This window comes from Brassica rapa, chromosome A08 (assembly GCF_000309985.2).
Source record: "Brassica rapa cultivar Chiifu-401-42 chromosome A08, CAAS_Brap_v3.01, whole genome shotgun sequence".
Lineage (NCBI taxonomy): Eukaryota > Viridiplantae > Streptophyta > Magnoliopsida > Brassicales > Brassicaceae > Brassica > Brassica rapa.
The window spans coordinates 11,580,377-11,594,540 of NC_024802.2; the positions used below are offsets into that span (position 1 = coordinate 11,580,377).

The 14,164-nt window shown below is 31.5% G+C and overlaps 5 protein-coding genes across 8 annotated transcripts; 4 read left to right on the forward strand and 1 right to left on the reverse strand.

The window, feature by feature from the left end:
- Positions 1-7: 7 nt before the first annotated feature.
- LOC103834127 (uncharacterized protein DDB_G0290587) lies at positions 8-2,670 on the reverse strand. 3 transcript variants are annotated; one of them, XM_033277364.1, is made up of 7 exons: positions 1,588-2,670; positions 1,277-1,402; positions 842-922; positions 615-740; positions 451-504; positions 293-369; positions 8-259 (listed from the first exon to the last, which is right to left on the reverse strand). In XM_033277364.1, the coding sequence occupies exons 1-7, from the start codon at positions 1,588-1,590 to the stop codon at positions 142-144; spliced, it is 585 nt and encodes a 194-aa protein (XP_033133255.1). In that variant the 5' UTR covers positions 1,591-2,670; the 3' UTR covers positions 8-141. The 3 variants fall into 3 exon arrangements, with proteins under 3 accessions (XP_033133255.1, XP_009108435.1, XP_009108434.1); XM_009110187.3 differs by adding an exon at positions 1,092-1,156 and having other exon boundaries at positions 8-369; XM_009110186.3 differs by having other exon boundaries at positions 8-369; positions 1,588-2,665.
- A 2,343-nt stretch (positions 2,671-5,013) lies between these two features.
- Positions 5,014-5,435, forward strand: LOC117127322 (dnaJ protein homolog 1-like). The gene has a single exon (XM_033277365.1). It carries the CDS (start codon positions 5,070-5,072, stop codon positions 5,376-5,378), a length of 309 nt encoding a protein of 102 aa, XP_033133256.1. The 5' UTR covers positions 5,014-5,069; the 3' UTR covers positions 5,379-5,435.
- Positions 5,185-6,723, forward strand: LOC103834126 (dnaJ homolog subfamily B member 12-like). 2 transcript variants are annotated; one of them, XM_033277363.1, is made up of 3 exons: positions 5,185-5,325; positions 5,412-5,478; positions 6,029-6,723. In XM_033277363.1, the coding sequence occupies exon 3, from the start codon at positions 6,055-6,057 to the stop codon at positions 6,673-6,675; it is 621 nt and encodes a 206-aa protein (XP_033133254.1). In that variant the 5' UTR covers positions 5,185-5,325; positions 5,412-5,478; positions 6,029-6,054; the 3' UTR covers positions 6,676-6,723. The 2 variants fall into 2 exon arrangements, with proteins under 2 accessions (XP_033133254.1, XP_009108433.1); XM_009110185.3 differs by lacking the exons at positions 5,185-5,325; positions 5,412-5,478 and adding an exon at positions 5,762-5,874.
- Positions 6,724-6,782: 59 nt separating this feature from the next.
- LOC103834328 (dnaJ homolog subfamily C member 14-like) lies at positions 6,783-12,892 on the forward strand. Its single transcript, XM_033277362.1, has 2 exons — positions 6,783-7,006; positions 8,335-12,892. Exon 2 carries the CDS (start codon positions 8,964-8,966, stop codon positions 10,011-10,013), a length of 1,050 nt encoding a protein of 349 aa, XP_033133253.1. The 5' UTR covers positions 6,783-7,006; positions 8,335-8,963; the 3' UTR covers positions 10,014-12,892.
- On the forward strand, positions 11,443-12,291 carry LOC103834125 (chaperone protein DnaJ). Its single transcript, XM_033278065.1, has one exon. It carries the CDS (start codon positions 11,443-11,445, stop codon positions 12,289-12,291), a length of 849 nt encoding a protein of 282 aa, XP_033133956.1.
- Positions 12,893-14,164: the final 1,272 nt, after the last annotated feature.

The window sequence follows — 14,164 nt, forward strand, 5'->3', positions numbered from 1 at the left end:
TAGCAGATCAATGTGAAGGCTTTCATTTATTAGATAGGAAAATAATAAATCTGAATAAGACATGTAGAGATTTTGACAAAAAAAAAACATTCATGTTGTTGAATAAGCCATGTTGAGATAACTTCACAATGTATGATGAGATCACCAAATTATATCTTCATTATCTTCATCTTGATCTTCATATTCAAGATCAGCATCTCCATATCCTCCATTAGCATCTTCATTACTGTAATTCTCGTTCAAAACTGGTTCATCTTCTTCAGAACCCTCAGGTTCCAAAAGGCATTCTTCACTGCTTTCCTGAAAATTTTCCATTTTGTCACCAACAACGACTGGTTCCTCCAACTTAGTCCTCTTTGGAGAGTTCTCCTACACAGATGTGAATACACGTAAAAGACTATACAAAGAAACAAGAGGCTTAATCAGTAAAGAAACATGGGTAAAACTTACATCATCTTCAAATAGCTTATCCAAGACATCCAAATTGATATATGGACTCAGTCTCTGTAGACAAGAAAGACACAATAAATTTAGCTACAGATGAAAAACTAAAGAAGATCCAAAGATATCTCAAACTATAACAGGAAACGAGCTGGAGGAATAGTAGCACTGACCTTTTTCTTTTCACTTTCTGCATTGCTTTGGGTTGTGGTTGCAGAAGTTTTCTTACTAGGAGCAGCAGTAGTCTTACTAATAGGATCTTTCTTTTTCACTGTAGTAGTAGGTTTCCTCTGCGTTCCCTGATAATCAATAGAAAATGTTAAGTATCATTAACAAGAACGTCAACTTAACAGTTAGCAGAAATCAAGAAGATGGGAAGACAGGATGAAAGCAAAAATACATTTTTGTACTCAGGGTTCATCAGCTCCCATGCTATCTTCATCAGGAGTGATTCTTTTGTAGTATTTAGATAACTAGCAACCTGATGAGCAGCAATAAACCATAAAAAGTCAGAACAAAAAGTACATAAAACTAGCTTTCACATACATAAAACCGAACAATAGACACAGCAGAAAGCAGAAGACAAAACACAAGAGAATCAGTTTTGTCTACGTTTATATGGTTGGAACCAACGACGTGATGGGACTTACATGTGTAAAAATAGGCGTGGTTTGCCACATTCCAGGAACCAATTGTTGTGTTTACTTTACAGAGACTAAGAAAACCAATAGATATGATTCAAATTCAGATAAAACTTGCACATAAAACAAACTATACACCCTGCTTAAAAAAGGGTTGAGAGAATGTAACGATTAAACTTATACTATTTATTTACCTCAGCATCATTAAAACGAGATAAGTCATCTGCAAGATCACCAACACCTCTTAGGTTTCTAGCCGCCATTGGTCTAGAAGATGCCAATGTGTCTTCTTTTGAGGATGGTTTTACTGAATTCTCCACCTGAAAACGATTAGAGAAGAATATTCAAATATGTATAGACAATGCTCCACAAAGAAACATATGTTCGAGTTTTGTTTTGTTTTTTTGAATCGTCTGGTGTGTCAAAGTCATCCAGATTCGGATCTAAGCCGTGAAATTGACTCTAGAATCGGATCAGGAAACGAAAAAGGAGGAGAGTGACTTACCATTCTTCACGGGACAAATGTGGCGAGATTGAATCGGCGGAGAGAATTAGGGTTTACAAAATCAGAAATTCTCGTTGAGAAGAAGTGTTTATGATTAACGAGACCGACATCGGAGAGAAGGTGATTTTAAATAATTTTCCTTTTTCTATGTTTTTATTTTGAATGTTTGAAGTCACATGTGTCTTAATATGAGTGGTTGATTATAATGTTTGTCAAGTATCATGTACATACAATTAATTTTTTTGTAATATTGTTTAATAAATCAGTTTTTATGGGTTAATATTACGCTAACATTGATAATTATCAATAAATTAAATTAATTATCTAATGTCATTATTAATATTTTAAAAAATTTATTATTAATTTTTTTTGTTTTATTTTTCTAAAATAACAAAAATTATCTACAAATCTGAAAATCTTTAAGTTGATTTTTCTCAAAAGTAAGATTAGTATACTTGTTTAACTAGTTGATGTCCCACAACTTGTGCAGATTAATATATATACCAAATACATTTTTAGTTCTAATGTTTATTTTTACGAAAAATAATAATTAATTTTGATAGAAATTTTATATTATTATAGATCATAAAACTTCAATACTAATTTTGATAATCAATGCATTAAATTATGTTCTTTTGTTTCATAGTTTTATTTATGTGATGTAGATTTCGGATCAAAATATTTTCTATAGTAATAACTAAATTACAAAATTTGTATTTGAAATTAAACACATATATATTATATTTGGACTGAAAGGAAATCACTGGCACTGAAAGGATTTTATAAATTCACAACTATAAAACATCAACAAAATAATGATAGTGTAGAAGTGTTCAATCCGGTAAAATTGAACCATTTAAAACCAAACCAAATTGAAATAGAGAAAATCATCTGGATTTGGTAGTATCGAATAAATTGAATGGATGTTATTTAAAAAAAATTGCAGTATATAGATATGGTTCAGCATATTAAGCGATCAAATCGAATGAACCAAAAAAATCCGATTAATTCAGATATATTAGTATACTTATATATAAACTTTTTGATAATATGTATTTGATCAATATTTTAAATAAAATCAGAGAAACTGATGACAAGTAAACAAATAACTAAAATCATGGAAAATATGACAAGTAATCAAATTTATTTCCCAAGTAATAGTATAGATAGATAAGAATTAGTTTTAAAATAGTTACTTTATAAATATTGTGCATTTTAAAAATATATAACTATGAATATAATCAATTATACATATATAAATAACAAATTAAACTATTTGTAATATTTAGGGTTTTTACTTACAATTATTTAGAAATAAAATATTTCTTATTTTTAGAATAATTAAAATTCAAAGCTTATGTGGAAGCATGGGGTTCATGATCCTATGGAAGTCCAGTGTTTGACTGACACATGGTGCATGGGACTTGTTCGAGATAGAAGCTGGACAAGTAATGTTAGGAGGCCACCTGGACATTTCAAAGATCACAAGAATAATTGTTGAAAAAATAAATTAGCCAGTTATAATTTGGTTATTTTATAAATATTTATAATATGTATATAAACACGGAATAGTCATCTGATAATAAAAATATTTCTTTATTTGACCGGAAAAATGTATTTATTTTTTTTTCTCTAATGAATATTGAAGATTCGGATGACAACATGCGGGATACCTGCGAAAATTGCGGTGCGATCCTAATAATAACAAAAACATATGTAGATATTTTTGTTTTTAATTAACTGCGGTGCGGGTAAGATGTGTATATAAACATTTGATGCCCGTAAATATGGTAAAATACATAATGTAGTTGGAATAGATTTAACCAATCTTAATCCAAGAGACAACACAATATCCTTGGAGAAGATGGCTTTGATCGGTGACATGAGTTACATTTGATTAATTTTGAGTTAGGCTTGTAACTCAAAAAGTTACCAATCATGCATTAAATTTTATTTTTTAATTTTAGGTTTTATTTAAGATGTGTTGTAATTAAGTTACAACTTTAACTTGGACCTCTTATAAAATTGTTAACTCAAAATTTAAAGCTACATCAACAAAAATCCCATATTTTAGAAATTGAGTTACAAATTTGATTAATTTTCTGTCTACAAAAATGAAAATAGTGCGTTCTACCAATAATATCATAATTTTTATTTAATATCTATATTTATTGTAATATTTGGGATAATTAATTAATAAATTGACATTAACAATAGATATTAACTAATTCTACCAATAATGTCATAATTAAGTTTATCTTATAGTTTATGATTTTAATCGGTTATATTATATCCACGTTCTCTGATTTTTATTTATTTTAGGATAAATAATTAGTTTAAGTAATATTAGTGTTTAAAATTTTATTAAACCTATATATATATCAATATATTATCATCATATTTAGGATAAATAATTAATAAACTGATGTTAACAATAGACATAACCAATATCTATTAGTAATATCATAATTAGGTTTATCTTATATTTAGGTTATGATTTAATCAGTTATATTACAGCCACATTCTCTATTGTTTATTTCAAATATTGATCCAAATCAACATTATTAAAAATTAAAGCTAAGATTAAATTTTATTGAAAATATATGTAATAAAATGTAAGCTAAATATTTTTTATATATTAAATATTAAACAATCATATTTCTAACTGAAATAAATTAATTTGTATTTATACACTATGAAAATCAAATTATTTAATCTTTAAAATCACAAATATTATCAAAATAATAAATTTAAAACCAAAATAATAAATAACATATTAAAGACTAAATATAAATTAACTAAAATATTAAAAATATATGTAAGCATGAAAGATAAAAACATTAAATAACATAAAATAATTTGATAACAATTATACAGATAATAAGTTTTTTGTATAACTTATGTATTAAAGTAGAGCTATTTTTGGTATTGTAAATTTATTATTAAAATGTGTAGTTTTCTTCTTTTTTTTAAGTTTTCCTCTGTCTCTGGCTTTTCCTCTCTAAGTCGCCATCTTTATGTTAAGTTTTCTTCCTTTTTTTTTTGCTTAAATTTTCTATGTTAAGTTGCAAAGGTATGAGTCTGTTTAAGTTGGACATCCAAGCAGGGGCGAAGGTAGGAATTTTTTCTTGTGGGTGCACTAATTATCATAAAAGAAAAGAAGACATATAAAAGATTCGAACCTGAGTTAAGAGGGGGTGCACAATCTTAATTTTACCATCTGCTCTACCAAATTTTTATTGTTTTACCTTACAAAATCGAAAACATAGATATAATTGCGGGTGCATGTGCACCCATAGTGTACAAGGTGGCTTCGCCCCTGCATCCAAGTCGATAGATAATTTTCGTTGACCGACTTCATTGCTGCCTATTTCGTTCTCTCCTCTGTTTTTGTTATAGGTGCGGAAACTTTGAGCGAACAAGATACTAAGAACTGAGCAAAACGACATGGAGTGTGTAATAAGGTTGAAGCGAAAAGGGCAATGGATATTGCCGAGAAGAAAATTTCAGAGAGTGATTACGTAGGAGCCAAGAAATTCGTCAACAAGGCTCAGAATTTGTATCCGAATCTTGATGGACTGAAACAAGTGTCGGTGATGATCACTGGAGGAAGAGAAGCTGATTGCTACAGAGTTCTTGGTGTTGATCCTTTGGCTGATGATGAAACTCTGAAGAAGCAGTACAGTAAGTTAGCTCTTTTGGTTCATCCTGACAGGAACAAGTATAAAGGCGCGGAAGGTGCGTTTAATTTGGTTTTAGAAGCTAGGCGTCTGTTATCTGACAAAGGTTAGTAGAACCGCTTATGATCAAACGCTGGGATGCAGAAACCACCACCATACCAGAAATCTCGGTGAAAAGTGTTTATGATTTACGAGACCGACATCGGAGAAGGTGGTTTTAATTCCTTTTCTATATATTTTTTTTATTTTGAATTTGATTTGTCACGTTTTCTAGTTTGTGTGGTTATAAACACATTGGCTTTTTAATAATACGGTATTTCTGTTGTACCTTTATTGGTGGAAAGCTATGCCTTGATATTTCCTTTTTACTTTTTTTTCTTCTTGATATTTCCTCTTATCAAGTCGGCAAAAGAGTGTACGAAGACTGACGGGATTAGGAGAATAAAATCACAAACCTTATAATATCAGGAGCACGTAGCTTTTTTATTATATAAAGGAGAAGCAATTCATCTATTGATTGAATCATCCGAACAAGAGATAGAGATCAAGCACATAAGAATAGATCTTTAGTTCTTATTTTTGTTATCTAGCTATTCTTTGTTACAAGGTAAAGCTTTGGTGTTTTAAATTCATTCTTAGATATCACAAAACAAAACCCTAATCAAATTCGTCCGTTGAAAATCTGTTTAATTTGCTAGTGATTTTGTTTAATATATGTAAACATTCCCTGATGCTATTTTTTGGTTCGGAAACGTTTCCAGGGAACTAAGTATAAACTCTCAACAACATGGATAAGGATGAAGCGAAAAGGGCATTGGATATTGCTGAGAAGAAACTTTCAGAGAATGATTACGTTGGAGCCAAGAAATTTGTTAACAAGGCTCAGAGTTTATACGCGGATCTTGATGGCTTGAACCAAGTGTTGATGATGATCAATGTTTATACCTCTGCAGAAATCAAGATTAGTGGAGGAATAGAAACTGATTGGTACGGAGTTCTTGGTGTTGATTCTAAGGCTGATGATGAAACAGTGAAGAGGCAGTACAAGAACTTAGCCCTTTTGCTTCATCCGGACAAGAACAGATTTAATGGAGCGGAAGGCGCGTTTAAGCTGGTTTTACATGCTTGGTCTCTGTTATCTGACAGGGATGAGAGATACCTCTATGATGAAAGGAGGGTGAAGAAGAAACCACCACCAAGTGCAAAGGCTAAGGATGCGCCTTCAAATCTGTTTTGGACAATGTGCAGTGAGTGTAAGACACGATGCGAATATTGGAGGGATTCTTATCTTAACAGGACCGTACTATGTCCAACGTGTGGTAAGACTTTCATTGCAACCGAGCAAATTCCACGGGCAGTTAAGAAAACCAGCAAGACCTACAATGTATTGTTTGGATATTGTAGATGAATCTTAACTGTTTGACTTTTTTTAAGAAGTCTAAGATGTCAAATTTTTAACCTAATTTGATTTTTTTTTCTCGTTATATAAATTAAAATTTGCATATTTTCTTTTTAAAACAAGTTAACAGAATTTAAAGTTTTTTTTTTTTTTTGTTAAAGTCTCCAGACTCAACTTGAAGATATCAAACTTAAGATCAATTCTTCAATTTGTTCTCATGTATTTATGATTATTTATATTGTTTATGTTTTTCATATTTTTAGTCTTCTCCCAAAAAGGTAAAATGTGTATTTAGATGTGCTTTTGTGTTTAATATAATTCAAACTGAAAGGTGAATTTTGTTTTTGTTATTATGTTGTTATCTATAAAATTCTAGCTACAAACACAATTTTCATATCTTCAAAATTTTCATATATGAATCTAATGCAACAAATTTCATAAGCAGACTTCCTTCGCAAACTTCTTTTGTAGTTTGGAATGGTGATTTCTAACGAAATGTGCACTCACAAATGCAACAATATTCTTTGTTTCATATCTGAACCGAACTAGAAAGATTTAGTCCTTGACCTAATATATGTTTTCGATAGTATTTTAGCAGAAAATGTTTAGTATCGATTTTTTTTTTTCAGGTTTGAAATTGAAACTATTTGTAATGTTTTGGATATGCATGGTGTTCCTATTTTCAAAATTTTCAGATCAAAACCCGATATAGCATACCTTTTTTTTGATATAGCATACTTCATTCGCATACTTCGTGTTCTTTGTAAAATTGTACGATTGGCAATGGATCGGAATGCTCAAAATAAAAGAAGAAACGTAACACAAACAAAGCTTCTTCTTCGGGGAGAATAATTTGCCATCTGTTGGTGTAAAGGGGAAACTTCATCGGACAGACCCATATTGCATAAACCTAATTTTTTACTGGAAATAGTAAAAAAAAATTACAAATTCAGGAGCCAATATATTATCTCCAAAATTATCAGAAGAACAAAAATGTTTTTTAACTGGAAATATAATATAGTTAAAACAGTGTTCTCACAAGTATTTCTTATTATAAAATGGATGGAATATATATCATTTACTATTTTATTATATTAGTGGGACCATATATTTATAGTTAATTTCCAAAAAATAATTATGATTTTGTTGCTATGTTAAATTGTACTGATTAATCACTTTATTAGTTTATAAAATATAAAATAATTTCTACTGTATATGTGTATTTAAATGTTTTAACAAAATGGAAAACATTATTTTCATAAAAATAATTGTTATTTACTGATTTTTTGGGAAAGTCTTACAAAATGTTCATTATTTTCTTTTTACTATAACTAAGATAGTGTTCATGATTGTTTATATAGTTTTCAGATTTTGGTTTTTGGCTTTTCAATTTTAGATTTTCATTTTTAATTTTTTTTGCATTAGATTTTAGATTTTTGAAAAACACAAATGATAATTTAGATTTGAGGTTTTTATTTTTGATTTGAATTTTCAATTTTTTTTTTTAGATTTTAGCTTTATAAAATTTAATTCATAACTTATTTATATTTAGTATGTCTACTATTTTTTTTAAATGACTTACAAGTTATTATTTAAAAAATTAAATTACTAAAAATATACAAATTTTTTTAATAAAATAAAATTATATTATTAACAAAATATGAAAAGTTTACAATAAATTAAATTTAAACAATTAAGTTAATTTTATTAATAATTTAATTTAAAATTTTATTAGTATAAATTTAAACTAAATTAATTTGATTGGAAAGTATAATTATATGAAAATTAATCGTTGATTTTGTTCTTTTTCACTGAACACAAATAATTGGTGAATTATATGCAAATTAATTTCTATTATATTTTGAATAAATATATAGATATTAATACACAGGTTGGTGAATGTATACACAGTGATACAAAAAAGGTTGTCTGTCAAATATTTCTTACGACTATTAACTCACATGTTTCTACTCTACTAAATTTTACAAAAACCGTAAAAATAATTCTAAAAAATTGATTGATGATTTCCTTTTTACTATCGCCACTACTAATTAATAATTTCCTTTTTTTCCGTAAAATCACATTCTATAAATATTAGACTCTTGCTTCTTCTATTTATAACTCGTATTACAGTGTTCTCGATCTTATCTTCTTCTTCTTCATCTCCCGTTTACTTATTCTGATTAGCAGAGATTCTCTGCAAAGTTTAGACACATAGTAACGCTTTGATTCTGTATACAAGAAACAGAACATCGAGACCTGATTAAAACCCTATTATCTCTCTCGACGAAGACGACATGGAATGTAATAAGGAAGAAGCTACAAAAGCAATTAAAATTGCAGAGAAAAAACTCTCAGAGAACGACTACAACGGAGCGAAGAGATTCGCTGAAAAAGCTAAGACTTTGTATCCAACCCTCGATGGTTTGGAACAGATCTCAACGATGGTCGATGTTTACATCTCTGCGTCGAACAAGACAAACGGAAGTGAATCAGACTGGTATGGGATTCTCGGTGTTGATCCTTTGGCCGATGAAGAAGCCGTCAAAAAACAGTACAAGAAGCTAGCACTTTTGCTTCATCCAGACAAGAACAGGTTTAATGGAGCGGAAGGCGCGTTTAAGCTGGTTTTAGATGCTTGGTCTCTTTTATCTGACAAGGCTAAGAGAGTTGCCTATGATCAGAAGAGGAAAAGGAAAGAAGCTAAAGAGAAAAAGAGTGAACCAAAAAAAACGGAAAAGAGGGCACGGCAGGAGCCAGGTTCTTGTAACGTGGGTGGCAAGGCAAAAGAAGCTTCATCGAAAAAGAAGAAAGTTAGCAGTACGTTTTGGACAATGTGCACTCATTGCTTGACGTACTCCGAACATGTGAGGGCTCATAGTCTAGACAAGACCTCGCATTGTCCATTCTGCCATGGGATTTTCGTGGCGACGGAGAAGTTTCCAGAGATGGTCAATGGGAAGCCATTCATCAGATTCGCTCCTCCTCGCCAACAAGTTACCTTTTGGACAATGTGCACTCATTGCTCGACATACTCTGAGCATGTGAGAGCTGGTCATCTTGACAAGACCTTGCCTTGTCCATTCTGCCGTGGACTTTTCGTGGCTACAGAGAGCTTTCCTGAGATGGTCAACGGGAAGCCATTCATAAGATTTGCTCCTCCTCGCCCCAAGCCTCAAGCAACAAGCGGAAGCACAAGTGATGCTCCAAACTCTACTCATGAGGCAGACATGCATTTCAAGAAGCCGATGGCAACAGGACATCCACACTCTAGATTTGAAGATCTAAACTCTACTCATGAAGCACAGAGGCTTTTTTCAAGAAGCGGACGGACTGGTGTGAGATAAGAAGTAAGAGATCAGAAGTTAAAGAATCCTGATTTTTTTATGTTTTGGCTGAACTAATTTTTGTAATATTTTTGTATTAGATGAAGTTGATTAATCAAAGTTGCTACATTTATCACTAGTTGTCTCACGTGTTCAAGTTGAAACAAGAATGAATAATCTTACTAATACAAACCAATACATCTCTTTCTCCATTCTCTCAATTCTTGATAGCTTTTATTTAATCTTGAAAAGTTGTTTAGAATCTGTATATATGGTTCTGCTAAGAAAGTGGTAGATTTTAGCTAGAGATTAGCAGAGATAATCAATCATTAGTTGTATGTATCTGATAAACCCATATCCTACAGGAATGGATTAAAGTACATTAAAGGGATGATATATGATGTCTCACATGAATTGCCGTTTGTGATCACAGAATGTACTTATTAGAGAACAGCCAGTGGGTAAAGCTTCTCGTGTAATCTCACAGAAGAGGTTACGAGATGGATCCAATAAGAGTAAAGAAAATCTCCAACTTGTAACGTGCAGAGCAGGGATTACATGAGGGGTTTAGGATTAGTTACTACTTACTATGGTGGTTGGTCCACAATTTAATCTGGTATAATAGTACTATAGACATAGCAATACGACTTCTTTACTCTGTTTAACCAAAACAAAGGGTTTATGAAACTGAACCTCCTTGGCTAAACAAAGGCAGGAGCAGCATATCTATTTTCGTGACTGTTGATGGTTGGCTCATCACCTCCCAGTGTGTGTAGTAGTTGTTAACCACATGAAAGGGCCTGCAAAAATTCGTCATTACACAACCAACTTTCCACAGTCTGAAACTCTGAACGAATCACAGTTTAAACAACTCAAAGAAAATGAAAAACAAATAATAACTAGAGCACTTATACATACTTACCTTGGCATTCTCTGAACCAGTCCTTCTCGAAAGTAGTTGTAAACAATGGCCACTTGAATAAGCTTGTCTTTTGTGTACGAATTACTGTGGCTTAGCAACATTAACATAAATGGTAATAGCAATCCTGACAGCATCATCAACAAGGCCAACAACACAATGAGAGAGGGGGAGCTAATAAACACACACAAAATACAGACTTATGATCAGTTTATACCATAACTAAATTATTCATCTTCTAATGTTAATAAGTTTTTTTTTTAAAAGGTTAGAAAAATAGATTTCACTAAATTATAATTATCCTTTTTGTAGAAGGAAAACAAAAGGAAAAACAGAAAATCAATTATATAAAGAGAGAAATAATTCTCGTGTCCCTATTACTCCCCCTCTCTTCTTCACCCTCTCGCAGCTCGTCTCTAGGGTTTTAAGGCTAGTTACTTGGGGATCAACCAAAACGAGATTTAGGGCTAACGATTGCACAGTTCCGTGATCTGTAAGAAACATTGGTAGTATTTGGGATCATCAAGTTACATGGAAAGTAACAAGGACAAAGCTATAAAATCAATAGGTATTGCCGAGAAGAAAATCTCAGAGAACGATTACGTAGGCGCCAAGAAATTCGTCAACAAGGCTGAGAATTTGTATCCAAAGCTCGATGGATTGAAACAAGTGTCGATGATGATCGATGTCTACATCTCTGCATCAGACAAGATCAACAGAAAAGGAGAAGCTGATTGGTATGGAGTTCTTGGTGTTGATCCTTCGGTTACTGATGAAGATTTGAAAAGACAGTACAAGAAGTTAGCTCTTTTGCTTCATCCTGACAAGAACAAGTTTACTGGCGCAACCGAGGCGTTTAAGCTGATCTCAGAAGGTTGGTGTCTGTTGTCTGATAAGGCTCAGAGATTTTCTTATGATCTGAAGAGGAAACCAACAGATATGGAGAGTGGAATGTACCAGAAAGAACCAAAGCGACACAAGACAGACTTTTCATGGAATAAGCCGAAACATGAGTATGATTATGAGTCTGAGTCTGACCCTGAGACTGAGCCTGAGCCTGAGCCTGGTTTTACATGGAATAAGGCCCAATATAAGCGTGAGCCAGATTTTTCATGGAATTATGTGAAAGCCGGTACCTTTTGGACAAAGTGCGATAGATGCAACACATATTGTCAATTTGAAAGTGACAGTGCTTATCTTAATGAGACGGTATCTTGCCCAAATTGCAGACAGGATTTTGTTGTAACCGAGATAGAACTAGAGGAGATCGGAGGGAGGCGAGTCATCAGGTTCAATAAAAGCAGAACTGATACTTCTTCTTCTTCTTCTTCTTCAAGTACTTCAGCATTTGATAGCACAACCCTGCAGAAGAAAGAATGAAAAAAGATGGTTTGAGCCTATGCATGAGCCTGATTCTTCATCTGGACATGATGATTTACAAGTTAATTATCTATCGTTCTTTTGGTTGTTTTCATGCATCTGGACACTTTCTTTAGAGGTATGATTAGCTAATACTCTTTCTCTTTCCTTTAGTATAATAACAGATTAGTCCAATAATAGCTTTTTAATCTTCAATATGTTGTTGTCTTCTCTCTGATCTGTCTTTTGGCATGATTCTTGGTGTTCCAAAGGTTGATGAGAGAATGTGGGATCAAAACACAGAACATTAAGTCGACATAAGATCTGAAAATCTTCAAAAAGTCCAGCTTTCCTATGTTGCAAACCACCAATGATATACTGCAACTGGTATCCAATACCAACTTTATTCTTTCTGCTTTTAGATCTTTGACTAAACTTTATTTTTTATGTTTCTTGAAATGCAGAAGAAAATTGTGATGGTGAAGCTTTCTGATGATAGGAAGTTACTTCCACTTACCATGCGCAGTTGCTAAGGTTCGATAAGATCATATTTGTTTACGTCTTTTTTGTTATGTTCACACAACATTAGGTATTGGCCAGACAAAGACCTAATGAACTAGACTAAAACAACTGAAATTTCCGTAGCACATCAAGTGCTTGACAAATTTGACTATCCGAGTGTTGTGAAATCTACGCATGAAACAAAACCAAGTCAAACAATGCAGCAAGGTTAGAAGACCAATGGGACTGATTAGGAACGCTGTTATGAACCGTTGATTGTTGGAAGAGTTGCTAATCGTTGGGTTGAGTATTGAACCCAAAACGATGTTAACCTGCTTGTACATAAGTTGACTAACCCGTAACCTTGCCGTTGGTTTGATTATAAATGGCACAGCTCGGACTGCCAGAGGAATTGCATACTCTGATTTCAAACTAGAAGAAGGTTTTTAAGAAGCTAAGGACAAATGATTGTACAAAGGTAAATAGTGGAATCAAGGTGTGAAATAAGAAATATGACATTTATGGACTCCTGAATTATATCTTTTATGATTGTTATATACTGTATGAATTATATCTTTTATGATTGTTATATACTGTATACTAGGATAAGACCCGCGCCTTGCGCAGGATTAAGTTATTATTTTTATTATATTTTGGAGAATGAAACAATAGTTTGGCTTCATTTGGATTACGGGTGTTCAATCCGGATATCGGGTTGGTTTCGGTTCGGTTCGGTTTTTTCGGTATTTGGTTAGTAAAATATAACTACTATTCTAAATTCATATTTACTTTGACTTTAGTCTTTCACATACTTTTGAAAGATTTCAACTGGACGACTAAATTGATCAGCCAATCTTGTTGCTTTAAATCATTAGTGTTTATATATATATATTATTTAGTTTGAATATTTATTAAATAAAAATTCATAAATCATTTGTAACTTATTATAACAAAAAAATAATCTATTGATCACAAAATTTTCAGAGTGGGAATATTCAAATTTCTAATAATATATAGACGTTTTGAAAAATTCAAATATAACATATAAGAAAAAATATAAATGTTTTTATTATATATTTAATGTGATTTTTAATATCTTTCAATAATATAAAATTAAAAAAAAAAGAACTAAGATACCAAAATTGTTATCAAATATTTATTATTCATAATAATTAATTTTCATATATACGTTAATCATATTATGTAATTTCGTAGCTTCTAATTAAGGAAAGTGCAAAAAAAAATTTGGTAGATTATTTATCAATTCGATAGTTAGTTTAATAAAAAATATAATGTAAGTCAAGATGGACCAACCTATTTTTCTAAGAATAGTATGTTTTATATAGTCATTTATTAAATGAGAATTTATAATCATACAATTCTATGATTATTC